We start from the raw sequence: 18,742 nt of genomic DNA, 5'->3' as shown, positions 1-18,742 counted from the left end.
ATGATGAAACATGTTCAGGCCGTACATAACCTGAACGTTCGAGAAAGGTGTCGTGGACAAGCAGCGACAGAGATGATGAAGGACGCCCCTCTTCCTCTGCTTCAAGCTGCAGCGCCAATTCCAGTGAGAGTGCTGGTGAGTAACTAACGTTAACTTCCACTTCCTGTCAATGAGAAAGGACGCAAAGAAAAAAAAGCTCCGCTTCTGCTACCGGAGTTTTTGTTAAGTCTGAAGATTTTGACCACTGATTTGCGATCACAGCCACAGGAGAGTCACCTGGCATCTTCGATCTGATTTTAGTCAGTTGAGAGGCACTGATACGCTGAAATAAGGCGAGTGGAAGAGCCGTTAGCCTCAAGCCAAAGGCGCCTCCCGCAGTTCAAAGCGGTTGCCTAGCAACCAAAAGCTACGGCGAGTTTACAGCTGTTTTAAAGTGATCCCGAAGTCGCAGAGTGATATAAGTTGACAGGCTGACACCTCAAATTGATCTCTGAACGGCGCAAGGTACGAAATTGTTGAAAAAACAAGTTAAAAGTGCCGCAAGTCGTTAAAGAAGTAACTGCCCTTAAGACATAAGAGGCACTGACGTCAGCGACTAACACGATGCCAAAAGTTAAAGGATTGACTGGAAAGACTGATTTGAAGCTGGGCACAGGACATGATGAGAATCAAGAAGGGATACTACAAAAACAATTCCAGGAATTTAAAGAAGAAATGATAGAAAAATGGGAAGAAATGATGGATGGATGGAAAGAGGATATGAAAGAAATGAAAGAAGAAATGAAAGAAATGAAAAAAGAGAACAACTCCAGAAATAAAGAAGCCACTGAAATGAGCAAACAAATGAAGATCCTTCAAGAAGACAACAACATGCTGTGGAACATCATAGATGAAATGGATCAGGATAAACGAATGAATGATATCATCGTGACAGGGCACCGAATTAAACCAAGATCCTATGCGAAAGCTGTGAATAATGAAGGTGAACCAGATGAAATGGATATGGTCTCAACAGAGCAGCAAGTGGTCAACTTTCTGCAATCAAAAGAAATTGAAATTGACATTAATACCATCGAAACATGCATCCCACTGAACGGAAGAAACAACAACGCCACTCCAGTCGTGCTCGTGAAACTCGTAAACAGAAAATCTAAAATGGCATTGCTGAGACAGGGAAAGAAGCTGAAGGGAACAAATGTGTACATGAATGAGCATCTCACAAAACGTAATGCTGGAATCGCCAAGAAAGCACGCGACTTGAGAAGGCAGGGAAAAATCCAGGGAACTTGGAGCGCCAACTGTAAAATCTACATCAAGCTGAATGGAAGTCCAGAAGCAAGAGTAATTGTTGTCCATGACATCAAGGACCTGGACAATTTTTAAAGTTTACACAGCTACCACAACAACGATGATAATGGACTCTGACAGAAAACAAACACCCAGCATCGACACTACTATGTTCCAAGGGACGACTAAACAAGAGGACCTAGATTCAGGATTGCATCCACCTACACTTATAGAGATTATTGAAACAACATCAAAGATTGTTGAACAAGAAAATATGGAACTAAAAAATTTCTGCAACAAAGATCACAAAAAACAGGATTTGGAAAATGATATAGATCCAGATACAAATTTTTTCTCCCACATCAGTAATAATTGTTTTTATTATACAGATGATCAATATAATAGCAACATTGAATGTGATAACAAATTGTCAATTATTCATTTTAATAGTAGAAGCTTGTATGCAAATTACAACAACATTAAGAACTTTTTGGAACACATCAACGAACCCTTCAAAGTGATAGCTGTCACAGAAACATGGATTGATGATAAAAAAGGAATATATTTTGATCTGGAGGGATATGAACTAAACTACATCAACAGAACCAACAAAAATGGAGGAGGAGTAGCTGTGTACTTGATGAAGAACCTGAACTACAAAGTGGTAAAAAACATGTCATTTGCTATAGATAATATCTTAGAATGTATAACCATTTAAAAATGTCAGGAAAAAAGCAAAAACATATTCATCAGTTGTATATATAGATCACCTAAGTCAAGTATAGAAACATTTGAAGAATGGATCAAGGCAACTTACATGGACAATGGTCAAAGAATAATGTTCTTATGTGGTGACTTTAATATTGACTTATTGAACCCCAACAAGCAAAAGTCTATTGATGACTTCATTGATACAATGTACAGCATCAGTCTATATCCTAAAATCACAAAGCCAAGCAGAATCACAGGACACTGTGCCACGCTTATTGATAATATTTTTACCAATGATTTTGATAATAACACTACAAGTTGTCTACTTATAACCGACGTTAGTGATCATCTGCCAGTTTTTTACACTATATGATGGAAACTACAAGAAGAACATGGAAGACAAAAGGACATTTCGAAGACTATGCACAGAGAAGAGGATGACTGCCTTCAAAATTGAGCTACAAAAGCAAGATTGGGACAATGTGTATAATGAAAAAGAGGTTGATGAAGCATATGAACATTTCTTAAACAAGTTCATAATACTTTATGACAAACATTGTCCATGGATACAACTCAGTAACAAGTAGAGAAAGAATATTCAACCATGGATGACAAAAGGATTAAAAAATGCTTGTAAGATGAAGAATACACTATATAGAAAATGTATAGCACAAAGAACTATAGAGGCAGAAATTAAGTACAAAAAGTATAAAAACAAGTTAACAGACATACTACGATCATGTAGAAAAGAATATTACAGTGAATTATTGGACAGGAACAAAAATTATTGGACAGGAACAAAAATAATATGAGAGCAACATGGGGCATCCTCAATAGCATTATTAAAAATGGAACTAAGAGGGACTACCATCAATACTTCTTAGATGAAAAAAAAAAAAAATGACAACATAAAGGAAGTAGTTGAAAGCTTCAATAATTATTTTGTAAATATTGGACCAAAATTGGAAGAAAGGATTCCAGACCCAGTTCCAATTGAGGACTATAATGATACTATAGAGCGAAATCCCAACTCCATGTTCCTCAGTAATGTGACACAGGAGGAAATAGTTAAAATCGCGAAAAAATGTAAATCTAAGACTTCAACTGATTGTAACGGAATTGATATGGAAACGATAAAAAAGGTTATTGAAGAGATCTCAGGATCATTAATGTATATTAGTAACCTATCATTTCAAACAGGTACATTTCCAAACAAAATGAAAATAGCTAAAGTTGCACCAATTTATAAGACTGGAGACAAACATCAATTTACAAATTATAGACCTGTTTCTCTACTTCCACAATTTTCTAAAATCATTGAAAAACTGTTCAATAACAGATTAGAAAGTTTCATAAATAAAAATAGAATACTCGAAGAGAACCAATATGGATACAGAGCTAATGTTTCAACTTCAATGGCTTTAATTGAAATTACAGAAGACATTACCAATGCAATAGATAATAAAAAATGTGCGGCAGCTATTTTTATGGATCTAACTAAAGCATTTAACACAATTAATCACAATATTTTAATCAAAAAACTAGAACGATATGGCATCAGAGGGTTAGTCTTAAACTGGAGAAGAAGTTATCTAATGAACAGGAAACAATACGTGAAGCTAGGCAAACACACATCTACTACAACGCTAAATATATCCTGTGGTGTACCTCAGGGATCAATACTACGACCTAAATTATTCAATCTCTATTAAAATGAAATTTGTAAAGTTACAAAAGATTTAAAGTTAGTATTATTTGCGGATGATACAACAGCGTTTTGTTCAGGAGAGAACACACAGGAGATAATACAAATAATAACAGAAGAAATTAACAAATTAAAAAGATGGTTTGACAAAAACAGACTATCGTTGAATCTTAGTAAAACTAAAATAATGCTATTTGGTAACAGTAGAAGAGAAAGTCAAACACAAATACAAATAGACGGAATAGAAATTGAAAGAGTAAATGAAACCAAATTTCTAGGTATAATGATTGATGATAAATTGAACTGGAAATCTCACGTAAAAAATATACAACATAAAGTTGCAAGAAATACGTCAATAATGAATAAAGCAAAACATGTTCTAGACCAAAAATCCCTTCATATTCTCTACTGCTCACTAGTGTTACCATATCTGAGCTACTGTGTAGATATATGGGGAAATAATTACAAAAGTACACTTCATTCATTAACGGTGTTACAAAAAAGATCAGTTAGAATAATACATAATGTTGGATATAGAGAACATACAAACCCTTTATTTATTGAATCAAAAATACTGAAATTCCACGACATAGTGAATTTGCAAACAGCTAAAATGATGCACAAAGCAAACTATAACCTGCTACCCAAGAATATACAACAATTCTTCTCAAAAAAAGAGGAGAAATATAATCTTAGAGAAAAACGTAATTTAAAACATTTGTTTGCACGTACAACACTTAAGACCTTCAGTATATCAGTATGTGGAATTAAATTATGGAATGGATTAAGCAAAGCAATCAAACAATGTACTAATATGATCCACTTCAAGAAACTCTTCAAACTTAAAGTGTTTACAAAGTACAAAGAAGAAGAACCATGACAAACATTCTCAATTTATTTCATCCATCCATTCATTCATTCTTAAAGTAATCTTACTTATCTCATCATATGAAATATGACTTACTTCACCAATTATTATTATTAAATTCTTACTGTTATTTATTTATTTATTTTTATTGTGATTACTTATGGAGTTTATTGTGAAAAAATTGTGAACAGGAAGTGAACAAAAAGTTGTACAACTGTTATGTAAAGAAAAGGGGTAGGATTAAATAAGCTCTGCTTCTTCCTACTCCTTTTCAAACATGTTGAAAAGAGAAACTGGAAATTGTGATGTATCATGTGTAAGCTTGCATGTTCGAAATAAACTCAAACTCAACTCAACTCAACTGTTGCCGGTTAATTTCCATATCTGCTCACTTGTAGCCTAAAGGCTAAAATAACGTTACCTCTTATGTCAACCAGGACTGCAGTAATGTTAGCTAGACTAACGTTACCTAAGCATAGTCAGTGGCTAACGGTAACGTTAACGTTAGCCTTTTTGTATGTGTCTGATAACGTTAACGTTATCTTGTAGCCTACACCACTCCAGAGTTTGCAGGTCTGTCTAAAAAACTAGTGCTTTCTTTCTTTCTTTAGTTTATTTCGTGCATGAACACACTTACAGCATAACACATCACAGTTTCATGTCATTTCACTTTACATCATGTCCGAAAAGGAGTAGGAAGAAGCTTATTTAATCCTACCCCTTTCCCACTTCAGACCGTTTACAAATATATACATCATTTACTGACCTTTTTATAATAAAATAACATCTGTGAATTAGTATATACAACAGTTTTGTAATATGTAATTAATTAATTCAGTCATTATTAATATACTGAGGTGAACAATATCTTATTTTCAATAAGTTTGAAAGTATTTCTCATAATTCTTCTTTGTACTTTGTAAGCACTATATGGTTTAACTCTTATCTTACTGACAGGATGCAGTGCGTCTCCCATAACAATGTGACCTCGGACTATGTCAAGGTAACGTGCGGAGTTCCCCAGGGTTCGGTTCTTGGCCCTGCACTCTTTAGTATTTACATGCTGCCGCTGGGTGACATCATACGCAAGTACGGTGTTAGCTTTCACTGTTATGCTGATGACACTCAACTCTACATGCCCCTAAAGCTGACCAACATGCCGGATTGTAGTCAGCTGGAGGCGTGTCTTAATGAAATTAAACAATGGATGTCCGCTAACTTTTTGCAACTCAACGCTAAGAAAACGGAAATGCTGATTATCGGTCCTGCTAGACACCGACATCTATTTAATAATACCACCTTAACATTTGACAACCAAACAATTACACAAGGCGACTCGGTAAAGAATCTGGGTATTATCTTCGACCCAACTCTCTCGTTTGAGTCACACATTAAGAGTGTTACTAAAACTGCCTTCTTTCATCTCCGTAATATCGCTAAAATTCGTTCCATCTTGTCCACTAGCGACGCTGAGATCATTATTCATGCGTTCGTTACGTCTCGTCTCGATTACTGTAACGTATTATTTTCGGGTCTCCCTATGTCTAGCATTAAAAGATTACAGTTGGTACAAAATGCGGCTGCAAGGCTTTTGACAAAAACAAGAAAGTTTGATCATATTACGCCTATACTGGCTCACCTTCACTGGCTTCCTGTGCACTTAAGATGCGACTTTAAGGTTTTACTACTTACGTATAAAATACTACACGGTTTAGCTCCAGCCTATCTCGCCGATTGTATTGTACCATATGTCCCGACAAGAAATCTGCGTTCAAAGAACTCCGGCTTATTAGTGATTCCCAGAGCCAAAAAAAGTCTGCGGGCTATAGAGCGTTTTCTATTCGGGTTCCAGTACTCTGGAATGCCCTCCCGGTAACAGTTAGAGATGCTACCTCAGTAGAAGCATTTAAGTCCCATCTTAAAACTCATTTGTATAATCTAGCCTTTAAATAGACCCCCCTTTTTTAGACCAGTTGATCTGCCGTTTCTTTTCTTCTCTCCTCTTCTCCCCTGTCCCTTGCGAGGGGGAGTTGCATAGATCCGGTGGCCATGGATGAAGTGCTGGCTGTCCAGAGTCGGGACCCCAGGTGGACCACTAGCCTGTGCATCGGTTGGGGACATCTCTGCGCTGCTGACCCGTCTCCGCTCGGGATGGTTTCCTGTTGGCCCCGCTGTGGACTGGACTCCCGCTGATGTGTTGGATCCACTGTGGACTGGACTTTCACAATGTTATGTCAGACCCACTCGACATCCATTGCTTTCGGTCTCCCCTAGAGGGGGGGGGGTTACCCACATATGCGGTCCTCTCCAAGGTTTCTCATAGTCATTCACCGACGTCCCACTGGGGTGAGTTTTTCCTTGCTCGTATGTGGGCTCTGTACCGAGGATGTCGTTGTGGCTTGTACAGCCCTTTGAGACACTTGTGATTTAGGGCTATATAAATAAACATTGATTGATTGATTGATTGATATTAATTTGAACAACCTCTTAAAGTTGGTCATATCAGTACAATGTTTAACTTCCTTACTTAATCCATTCCATCATTTAGTTCCACATACTAATGCTAAAGACTTAATAACAGACACCCTAGTCTTCACATTCAGCTAATTTCCCCCCTAATTCTATGCTGTGTCTGTCCCTCATTTTCCCTCCAGGACAAGGACGTGCAGTCATTCCTGGAGGAGGCCACACTGATGGACCCCAGAAGGATGTTCCAATAGCAGCAGAAGTGCACTTTTTGGAGAGCTGTATTATTTTCAGTTTTGTGCCCAAGGGACTGATTTTATTTAACACTATAGTATTATTTATACACCTATAGTGATCACAGAGACAGGTTGTTTTTGTGTTACTGTATCTATTTGTTTTTCTGAAAAATCCCACTTAATATACTTTGGGTAACAACAGTCAATATTTATTGATTTTATTTTTTAGGGGGGTAACAAGTCAATATTTATTTATTTATTTTATTTTATTCTTATGAAATGAAAGTGAGCTTTTGTTAAACCAAATATTGTGTTTTTTTCCATATACAACAACCTATCTGGATTCGATAAGAGAATCGATAAGGAATTGGTTTGATAAGGATTCGATAATTGGCTCGAACTCGATAATTTCTTATCAAACATCATCCCTACATGTATGTGCCAAGTTCATATGTATATTAATGTACTTTTCTTTGTGTGCTTAGTTTTACAGTAATTTAATAGTAGAAACTACCAAACAACCTCAAGTTGTTTCTTCATCTCTAAATTAAAAAGACTGTTTACATATTTGGCAAACTAAAATCCAACATTCGGGGAGGGCAGAATAATATATGTCAATCAACCAAAGGTGTACAAAGTGCAGCCTGTTTAGTACTAAAATAAGCAGCAACAATTGAAAAACAGAAGACAACAATATAAGAAAAATATATATTTGCTACTAATTACTAATAAAATTTAGTTTTTAAATATATGTATACATTTTATTGCCTTTTTAAAGAAAATGTATGCATCCAAGCCGATTATGCAAATTATATGATCAGCCCCCACCACACCTCTAGCCTTGGCCCCACCGTCACAAGTACATTGGCAATCTGTGGGAAACACTCTTAGTCACAGATTTGTCATTGCCATTATATTGTAACATTTGAGGATACACGGCTGGAAATTACAAAAACAATCACAAAAACTCTGGACGGGTGTAGCATTATGATTTAGTCTCCACTTTTCCGCAAAGCCCCATTTTCTTGCTGTCTTCTGTATTGCCTTGAATAAAATGTATCTCCTTATCCAAGAGGTTAATACAGGAGACATTGCTCTATTTTTGTTAGCGTGTCTTGTTCCGACTAACGCGTACATGTGGTTTCCCCAGCTTCCGAGAAGTACTGAGGCAGTAATATTCTGAAGTGGGGATTCTTGTGTAGGCCAATTATTAGTACAATTTCCCTTCACAGTTAATAGCATCCAAAACCACATTTGCTGTATGTGTCACAAGTGAAATACTGTTTAAGATCACTTGAATATATTTTTAAATGTCCTTTTTCAAAAGTTTTCCTCTTAACGACTGAGATGGACTGAGCTTCTATTAATAGCGGCAGCCTTTTCGGTCACTGATACATTTTTACCTCGGGACAGTGCGGCGCACTCCTGTATCAGATTGTGTCGTGCATGTGGGGCAGAAAACAAAGTATCAAGTGTGGTCCGTGTTGCAGGTGTAAACTGTCCACAATATTTGTCAATAGCAGTGCAGGTTGGTGGGTGCACAAACCGATGTACAAACAAAAGTATGGGATTAATAAAAACTTACATATTCAAATCGGTCTTTGCAGAGCTGCACCATAAGATGAAGAAAGACCAGCGCGGCGAACCACAGACACCACATGACCACCTCATCTACAGTCTGCACGTTCAGCACGCCAAAGATGAATATAAACTTGTAGAAAATGAAGTTCCAGAACTTGTCTTTCAGGTGCTAGGGGAGTTGGAAGGAAGAAAATATTAGAAAGACAATAGTCCTGTTTGGTAAACAAACAGAGATGCACCAAACTAACCTGTTTCTCACTGACTCTGAGTGGACCAAACACCACATACTGGATCATTTTAGCGATTAACATTAAAGAGCAGCAGAATGTGTTCACTAACACCTATAGGAAGAGAAAGAATCACGTTAAGAAAATGTGCAATCTAAATATGAATTTAGGAACAAGAGCTCACCCATACAAAGAGGCTGTCAGTGACCAAATACCACAAGACAGTGCTTGCTAGTTCTGTGCTACTAATATCATTTTTTAGGTCATCTAGATCCACTTCAGCGGGGGTTGGAGTATCATCCGCTTCCAAGGACCCAAAAGCTGGGTCTGTCACGGTCGTGTAAGCGCTGAAGATGCTGCCAGCCAGCAGAGCCACGGTCAACGCTGTGTAAGTCTGCAGACTGGGCCATGGGAACCGCTCCAGAAATAGCAGAGGCATTTCAGCTCAAACTTCCCTTCTTCTTCTCCACTTGAGAATATAATGCTGTTAAAACATAGAGTAGACCTGGGTTAGTAGGGTATTCAAAGTGATGGCTTGTCACTTGGTCTGACGAATCCTTCGGGCATATATGTGCCGACTTGTCCAGGGCGTACCCCGCCTTCCGCCCGAATAAAACTGAAATAGGCTCCAGCGCCCCCCGCGACCACGAAAGGGACAAGCGGTAGAAAATGGATGGATGGATGGATGTAATGTAAGAAATGATGTTAGCCAGGTGAGATGTTTACCTGTTAGCTAGCACGACGACTTGGACCTGACATGTCTATTGCTACAAGCGAATTACTTACTTAATTTGGTCATTTATAATATCTTTGCATAAGACAAATGTCAGCAATTGCGAGTAATGTACCGGCGATTCTAGAACATATGAAGGATTTGCAACTCGACCGGCTAACGTTAGCTAGCATTAGCTTACAAGTCAGCTAACATTAGCCACCCACTCTTCGCTGCTAGTTAGGCATCAACGCACGCATTCAACTTTCACTTACAGCTTCCAAGAATGTCGTAGACAGCGTCCAACCTCCACAGTGTATCGAACGGTGTGATTTTAGGGTTACTTCATGTTAAATGTCGTAATTGTCAACAACGTCATGTTTATTTCGCCGAGTTGCCAAGCCTGGGGGAGGCTCCTGTCTCGTGCCCCGTTGCAACTACGTCATCATAAGAGATCGCCTACGACATTTCGTCCACAAAACAGCCCCAAACTTGATATATATACTTTTGTTTATTTTATATAAGAGGCATGCCCATAAAAATAGGTTACATATATATATATATATATATATATATATATATATATATATATATATATATATATATATATATATATATATATATATATATATATATATATATATATATATATATATATATATATTGCATTCTATTTTAGTTGCTTTTAATTTACTACCCCCTGGCGCTGTTTTGTACTGTTTTTGTACTTCCTTTGATTATTATTTCTCAACTGTTTGTAAATGTTGGAATTTATAAATAAAGGTTAATAAAAAAAATATTGTAACAAACTTTTCAGGATGTCCCAAATTACCAGATAATGTTAGGTAAGGAGGAGTTTTGTCCCTCCAGAGTTGCCGTAGGGCTGTGACGTAAGAGGTCTATAAAGGTGGTTGTGGAAGAAGGTGTGTAGGGAGAGAAAAAGGAGAGTGAACATTAAAGAAGTGGTGGAGACCGGACCTGCTCTTATGACTCCCATTTATTATTTTATTATTATATTATATTAGTACACATAATATGCGAACCCAGAATACTCGGCTACATTGGTGGCAGCGGTGGGATTTTAACTGCTGTGTTGAAAAAAAAAAAGAAAAGAAGAAAGTGTTACACGGGACTCGTGAGTTTTCAGTTAGCTGCACGTGTATAGTTAGCTGCTAAGCTTCCTGGCTGTTTTTCGGACACGTGGTGTGGTGACGACGACACTTTTAAGCTCGGCAAGACGCTGATTGACAGACACTCACACGGCATGAATGTCAAAAATGGACTTAACAGCTCCCTTCCCCGGCGACGGTGCCAGAATTTCTCAGCTGGACAGAGACAATTGATGGACCGCTTCTGGGCCAGCCTATCGGCGCATGTGCGTGCTCCGGTGGAGAGATTGGAGGTGTGTGCTGCGGATGTGAGCCGGCTGGTTACGGAGGCGTTCCCGGCGGTCTTGCTGCTGGCCCTTCATGCTGGGAGACATCCGACGGTGGTGTGAGCAGTGCGGAGTGTGTCGGACCCGCCGGTGCCCTTGAAGTCCCCGTGGGTGGGTCCCAGATTTGTCGGCCCCTCCAGAGGGTGGCCATGGACATTCTGGAGTTGCCCATAAGTCCCCGTGGGCGGGTCCCAGAATTGTTGCCCCCTTCCAGAGGGTAACCATGGATATTCTGGAGTGGCCCAGAAGTTCCCATGGGGTGGTCACAGGTTTGTCGGCCCCTCAGGAGGGTGGTCATGGACATTTTGGAGTGGCCCGTAAGTCCCATGTGGGGGGGAGGGGTCCCGGGGTGGTTGTCCCTTCCAGAGACTCTGCCAGCACCACCAGATGGTACTTTATTGATTCCTTCACTGCCTATAACCCCAAGTCTGATGGCATGATGGCGCGTCACAATCGAACTATCTCGCAGGGGGCGACTGGGGCGACCTCCTGCGCACAACTGAACTATCTCGCAGTGGGCGATTGGACCGACCTCCTTCACATCTGCACGTTTTTGTATGTTTTGAGGGGCCAGGGTGCTATCTTATGCAATACTTTGTGGATCAGTTAAAATATTGTTGATTTGTTGGTGCATTAAGATTGTGAATTTTTTTCTCTGTTCTATTTCCCCTTGTTTGTTACCTATTTTGTTTGTGACGAAACGGGGACGTTTCTAATTGAGGGGGGGACGTATGTAACAAACTTTTCAGGATGTCCCAAATTACCAGATAATGTTAGGTAAGGAGGAGTTTTGTCCCTCCAGAGTTGCCGTAGGGCTGTGACGTAAGAGGTCTATAAAGGTGGTTGTGGAAGAAGGTGTGTAGGGAGAGAAAAAGGAGAGTGAACATTAAAGAAGTGGTGGAGACCGGACCTCCTCTTATGACTCCCATTTATTATTTTATTATTATATTATATTAGTACACATAATATGCGAACCCAGAATACTCGGCTACAATATTTAAAAAAAATATTTAAAACAATTATATATATGAAAAAATCTTTTAAAAAATCCAGAGCTTGTATGGATGATATAGCCTCTGTGTTTTTTCTGAACTAACGTATATATATATATATATATATATATATATATATATATATATATATATATATATATATATATATATATATATATATATATATATGTGTGTGTGTAAATAAATAAATATGTATATATATATACAGGTATGTATATATATATATATATATATATATATACATACATACATATACATATACATATATACATATATATATATACACACATATATATATATATACACATATATATATATACAGACATATATATATACATATATACATATACATATACGTATATATACACATACATATATATATATATACACATATATATATATATACACACATATATATACAGACATATATATATATATATATACACACATATATATATATATATACACATATATATATATATATACAGACATATATATATATATATACATACACACACACACACACATATATATGTGTCTGCATTTTTGAAAAAATCCAAAAAAAAATCCAGAGTTTGTAGGGATGATATAATATCATCCCTACAAGCTCTGGATTTTTTTTCTTTTTTTTTCATATATATATATATATATATATACTGTATATATATATATATATATATATATATACTGTATATATATATATATATATATATATATATATACTGTATATATATCAGTGGCGTGCAGTCACTGATGATGCCATCATGGAAAGAAAAAAAAAAGTAAAAAGAAAAAAATAATAATTAAATTGTTATATGTATCCAGTGATTATACTAAAGTTATTTTCCTTTTAACTTCACCAGTTTTAGATTATTTGTATTTTTATTTTCACATTTGCCGTTCAAATACTGAGAAGAGACGGTGCGGTGATCAGCAGCCAGTTGAGGCACGTCACTGATTTGTGCCTCAACATGGATTGTGCGCAATGACTCGGCTAACTGCTGGCCTGCTGTGCAGTGAGACTGTATTGCTATATGAATTATATTATACATTTCCATAGTTTAGTTAGCTGAGGTATATAATGTACAGTGTATTTTGTCAACAACTCCACCCAAAAAAAGTCGCTTAACAAGAAGCCAAAATGTGCAAAAACAACAATGCTCGCGAGGCGCGCCGGAGGAGCCGTGAACAGGGACACAACATTAGGTACACCTGCAGACTGCAGCGCGGATTTCATATTTCATTCATTCACAATTCCTCCAACATGAACACCACTGTTCCCGCACTTATAAGTAAAGGTAAGACCATAATAACGTTTTTTTTATTAAATGTGCTTTTTTGTGTGCTACAGTTATATGTGTAAAGTGTAAAGTTAAGTTAAAGTACCAATGATTGTCACACACACACTAGGTGTGGTGAAATGTGTCCTCTGCATTTGACCCATCCCCTTGTTCACCCCCTGGGAGGTGAGGGGAGCAGTGGGCAGCAGCGGCACCGCGCCCGGGAATATATATATATATATATATATATATATAAATATATATATATATATATATATATATATATATATATATATATATATACGTTAGTTCAGAAAAAACACAGAGGCTATATCATCCCTACAAGCTCTGGATTTTTTTTTTTGATTTTTTCATATATATGTATATATATATATATATATATGCTGCTGAGAGAAGATTGGTCAGGATGATCGAGAGTCAAACGAGAACCACCAAAAAGCAGGTCTGCAATGAATTGGAAGCTGCTGGTGTCAGTGTCCACAGTCAAGCGTGTTTTGCATCGCCATGGACTGAGAGGCTACCATGAAAGAAGGAAGCCCTTGCTCCAGAAGCGACACCTTAAGACTTGTCTAAAGTTTGCTGCTGATCACATGGACAAAGATAAGGCCTTCTGGAGGAAAGTTCTGTGGTCAGATGAAACAAAACTTGAGCAGTTTGGCCACAATACCCAGCAATATGTTTGGAGGAGAAAAGGTGAGGCCTTTAATCCCAGGAACACCATCCCTACCGTCAAGCATGGTGGTGGTGGTATTATGGTCAGGGCCTGTTTTGCTGCCAATGGAACTGGTGCTTTACAGAGAGTAAATGGGAAAATGAAAAAGGAGGATTACCTCCAAATTATATATATATATATGTACAGTATGTATGTATGTGTATATATATGTATGTATATACGTATATATATGTATGTATATACGTGTATATATGTATGTATATATATCCATCCATCCATCCATTTTCTACCGCTTCTTCTAGATAGATATTATAGATATTCTGGTAATATCTTCTTCCCCTGTATATTTTTCCCCCCCCTCATGCGACTGTTTAAATTGTTGTCTTTTTTATTCTTCTTTTACACTTTATATTTATAGACACCGTGGTTGTGAGAGGAACGTAATTTCGTCCACCTGTATGTCCTGTACAAACAGTTGTTTGACAATAAAGCTGACTTTGACTTTGACTTTGACTTTTCTTCCCTTCGGGGTCGCGGCGGGCGCTGGAGCCTATCTCAGCTACAATCGGGCGGAAGGCGGGGTACACCCTGGACAAGTCGCCACCTCATCGCATATTTAATTTTCCTGAGGGAACTCTCCTGAAGGAATCAATAAAGTACTATCTATCTATCTATATTTATGTATATATATATATATTATTACATATATATGTACGTGTATGTATATATGTATGTATATATATATTTATAAATACATATGTATGTATGTATGTAGGCGCCACTTCAAGAGGGGAAGCAATGCACTGTCAACACCGTGTATGGTGAGAATGGTGTGCTGCTGACCTTAACTCAGGATTTTCTGAATCGGTGGAGGTAATACTTCAAAGACCTCAATTTTACCGACACGTCTTCTTATGAAGAAGCAGTGCCTGGAGAATCTGTGGTTGGCTCTCATACTTCTGGGATTGAGGTTGCCGAAGTAGTTAAAAAGCTCCTCGGTGGTTGGATGAGATCCACCCGGAGTTCCTTAAGGCTCTGGATGCTGTGGGGCTGTCTTGGTTGACAAGACTCTGCAGCATTGCGTGGATATCGGGGGTCTCTGGATTGGAAGACCAGGGTGGTGATTCGTCTTTTTCAGAAGGGGAATCAGAGGGTGTGCTTCAACTAATGTGGGATCACACTCCTCAGCCTTCTTGAAAAATTCTATTCAGGTGTACTGAAGATGAGGTACTGATAGTCTAACCCCGGATTTAGGAAGAGCGGTGTGGTTTTTGTCCTGGTCGTGGAACTGTGGAGCTCTTTACTCTCAGCAGGATGTTAGATTATGCCCCCCACCCCAGCAGATGATGGCGTGAAGCACTGCAGAGCCCACCACGATGTACGTGTGTGTTGAAATAGTGTTTTTTTTTTGTGTCGTTTGTCTATGCATGGTGCAATTGTTTGTGCGCAGCATGTATTATCTATTGCTCATTGTTTGTTTTTTTGTTGTGTTTTATTTTTGTAGCTGTATGTACAAATAGTCTCGCTGAAGTGGCAGATGGGTTGCATTAGCTCTGTGCTCTTTTAATGTATTTTATGTCCTTTGTGTTCTTTGATGTTTCCCTCTTGTTTACATCTGTTTTTACCTCATTTTTGTGGACTTTTGTATCTGCACTGCAACCACATCAGAATCAGAATCAGAATCAGAAATACTTTAATAATCCCAGAGGGGAAATTCATATTTTCAGCACATAATTTCCCCATTGTGGAATAAATAATGTCTGTCCTATCCTATCCGGGGTTCAATCCCGACCTTCTACCATCCTAGTCACGTCCGTTGTGTCCTTGGGCAAGACACTTCACCCTTGCTTCTGATGGCTGCTGGTTAGCGCCTTGCATGGCAGCTCCCGCCATCAGTGTGTGAATGTGTGTGTGAATGGGTGAATGTGGAAATACTGTCAAAGCGCTTTGAGTACCTTGAAGGTAGAAAAGCGCTATACAAGTATAACCCATTTATAATTTATCATTATCCTATCCCGGTATTCCCTTAAAGGACTAGACATACCAAAACACACATTAATGTCTCAAAACAACAGATTGCAGTCTGGCAGGCCTGGAGGTTGATAACGCAGTTGCATACTTGTGCAGTCAGACAGTAGGCAGACAGACGTTCAAGAATTGACTTGTAAATTTGCTATAACTGTAATATTCTAGGATCTGTAAATGTTTTTAAGACAAAGAGTTTTTTTGAAGCGTCATTGTTCCTGTTCTCTATTTGGTTTGTTGATCCTTCCCTATGTCTTCTTGCATGTAGGCAATACTGACAATAAACAATTTTTGAAGTCTTTAAAGTTTTAAATGTCCACATTTTGAACAATTGACCCAAATATCTCTTTTTTCAATTGCAAGTCTCAGTGGGGTTTATATCAAAGCCAATTTAGCCACAGAGCACACCAGTTGGCGTCTCCTCACTCATCTTTGCATTGACCTGAGCACATTCAGCTAACCAACCACAGGTAAGGTAAAGGAGTATGATTAGTCAAAAATAAATTGCAAGTTTAAATTTCAAAAGGTATATCTTACTTAATTTGATCTAAAACACTGCCTGTGAAGTAATAAATTGTTCATAGTTTAATATGGGAACAATTGCTTGTGTTTGTGAGACTATAGGCATGTGTTTACTTAAGATTAACTATACTTAGCCTAAATGAAGCAAAAGTGGCATTCTGTAAAATATGACTCACTTTTATGCCAAAATGGAAAAAAAAAAAGAGGAAGTGAGGCCTTGCTGTTGCTGCAATTTTTTTTTCTTTTCCATGCAGACATCGCAGTCAGCACCTACCATTCCGACCAGCTCTCTTTAGATGTCATGGCCCCCGAGGGATTTGACGTTGGAGCAGTGGTGGCGTGCGTGATACTGGGCCTCTCCTTTCTGATCGGGACCCCCGGGAACCTGCTAGTGATCTGGACCATCCTGCGCCACGTCAAGCAGCGTTCGCACACGGTGGTGCTCATCCTGCACCTGGCTGTCGCCGACCTGCTCGTGCTCATCACGTTGCCCCTGTGGATCTACTCCCTGGCCCGTTCGTGGGTGTTCGGGGAGGCCTCCTGCAAAGCCATGGGCTTCGTGATCAACGCCTGCATGTACGGCAGCGTCTTCCTCATCACCCTAATGGCCGTGGAGCGCTTTGTGTCCGTGCGCTATCCCTTCGTCTCGGCAGAATGGAAGAGAAAAAAGGCTTCGAGTAAAGTGCTGCTGATCCTGTGGATCGCGGCCTTCTTGTTCAGCGTGCCCGTCCTCTTGACCCGTGTTGTCGAAAAGGATCTGGAGTCTGGTGAGGAGCATTGCTTGTACAACCAGTACGACTCAGCCACCCATGAGCTGGTGTGTGTGCTCCTGGAGACCCTGGTGGGCTACGTGTTGCCATTTTCCATTCTGGTGGTGTGTTATGGCTGCCTGTGCACCCGCATCACTCAAATGACATTCAAGTCCAAACGCAAGTCTACGGTCCTCATCGCCAGTGTGGTTGTGGTGTTTGCTGTCTGCTGGACGCCGTATCACATTGGAAACATCCTCTCCCTCGTCATCATCATCGCAGGTACATCCTTCCCGAATATCGGCAATCATCTGGAGGACGTTCGCATGAGCATGGCTTTTGTCAGTGGGGCCATGGTGTTCATCAGCAGCACTGTGAACCCCGTCCTCTACATGTTCGCTGCTCGGTCCTTTCGCAGCTCTGTGCGGGACACCGGCATTCGGAAGCTCTTCCGACACATCTCCAGCACATCTCCCGGGGGGGGCAACAGGGAGTTCTCCTTTGTGTCCAAAAGACAGAACAATCTAACCGACAGCTCTAAGTGTGAGTCTGAGTCAAAGGAACGCGTGGACATTAGTGAGAATAATATATCCTAGCAAAGTCAATGGATGCCGTACAGGACACCAGTGGGCCAAATCCTTGGGATTTTGTTTTGCAACAGAACACCACAGCACTTTTGTCATACATAGAGTAGGATCTTTTACCAGTGTTCTTATTTTTTGTTTTGTTTTTTCAGTAGAGCGCTCCTGTCATGTAGAGCAGGGGTGTGGCACAGTGAGACTCAAAAAATTGATTTTATGGGTTTTCTTGAAGTACAAATAAATTAATTTTAACATAACTGAAGTTAGGCTCACCTCATTTTGGGTCTCATTTACAAATACCACCATAATGACCAACATTTAAATACAGTAGCATAGTAGGCCCAAATGTTCATTAAAACAAGGTAGACGTGTTATTTAACAAGTATATTTAATATTTTGGCTAATGTAACACTATACACAGTTTGAACAGTAACACTGTGTTTGAATATTTAATTAAGTGATTCTTTGGTGTACCACCATTTTGCCACCTATTGCTGTCACAATGTGTTCCTGTGACTACAGCACCAGCTTGGCCAGTTGGGCGGACAGTTGCAGCAGCTGGTGGTTGCAACACTTTAACGGCGCCGGAGAAAGTGGAGGAAAGGCCCGACCTTTTGTCACGTACGATTGCTACCGCAAGTAGCTCTCCT

At 39.0% G+C, this 18,742-nt stretch overlaps 2 protein-coding genes across 3 annotated transcripts in view; one reads left to right on the top strand and one right to left on the bottom strand.

The window, feature by feature from the left end:
- LOC133632607 (E3 ubiquitin-protein ligase AMFR-like) overlaps window positions 1–10,251 on the bottom strand; it is a 25,129-nt gene extending 14,878 nt beyond the window's left edge. Inside the window, exons 1-4 of the mRNA XM_062025121.1 lie at window positions 10,069–10,251; window positions 9,266–9,565; window positions 9,103–9,195; window positions 8,859–9,023 (exon numbers count right to left, since the gene is read on the bottom strand). Of these exons, the coding sequence (XP_061881105.1) occupies window positions 8,859–9,023; window positions 9,103–9,195; window positions 9,266–9,520 (513 nt within the window). The 5' untranslated portion in view covers window positions 9,521–9,565; window positions 10,069–10,251. The remainder of the gene's footprint in view (window positions 1–8,858; window positions 9,024–9,102; window positions 9,196–9,265; window positions 9,566–10,068) is intronic.
- On the top strand, window positions 9,637–18,742 carry si:dkey-148a17.6 (uncharacterized protein LOC108190685 homolog). Of its 2 annotated transcripts, XM_062025134.1 has the most exons (3): window positions 15,499–15,593; window positions 16,604–16,710; window positions 17,017–18,742. In XM_062025134.1, exon 3 carries the CDS (start codon window positions 17,064–17,066, stop codon window positions 18,105–18,107), a length of 1,044 nt encoding a protein of 347 aa, XP_061881118.1. In that variant the 5' UTR covers window positions 15,499–15,593; window positions 16,604–16,710; window positions 17,017–17,063; the 3' UTR covers window positions 18,108–18,742. The 2 variants fall into 2 exon arrangements, with proteins under 2 accessions (XP_061881127.1, XP_061881118.1); XM_062025143.1 differs by lacking the exons at window positions 15,499–15,593; window positions 16,604–16,710 and adding an exon at window positions 9,637–9,794.

Source organism: Entelurus aequoreus, linkage group LG02 (genome assembly GCF_033978785.1).
Source record: "Entelurus aequoreus isolate RoL-2023_Sb linkage group LG02, RoL_Eaeq_v1.1, whole genome shotgun sequence".
Classification (NCBI taxonomy): Eukaryota; Metazoa; Chordata; class Actinopteri; order Syngnathiformes; family Syngnathidae; genus Entelurus; species Entelurus aequoreus.
Note: the sequence above shows the minus strand (reverse complement) of the source record. Positions and strands in the feature narration are given on the sequence as shown.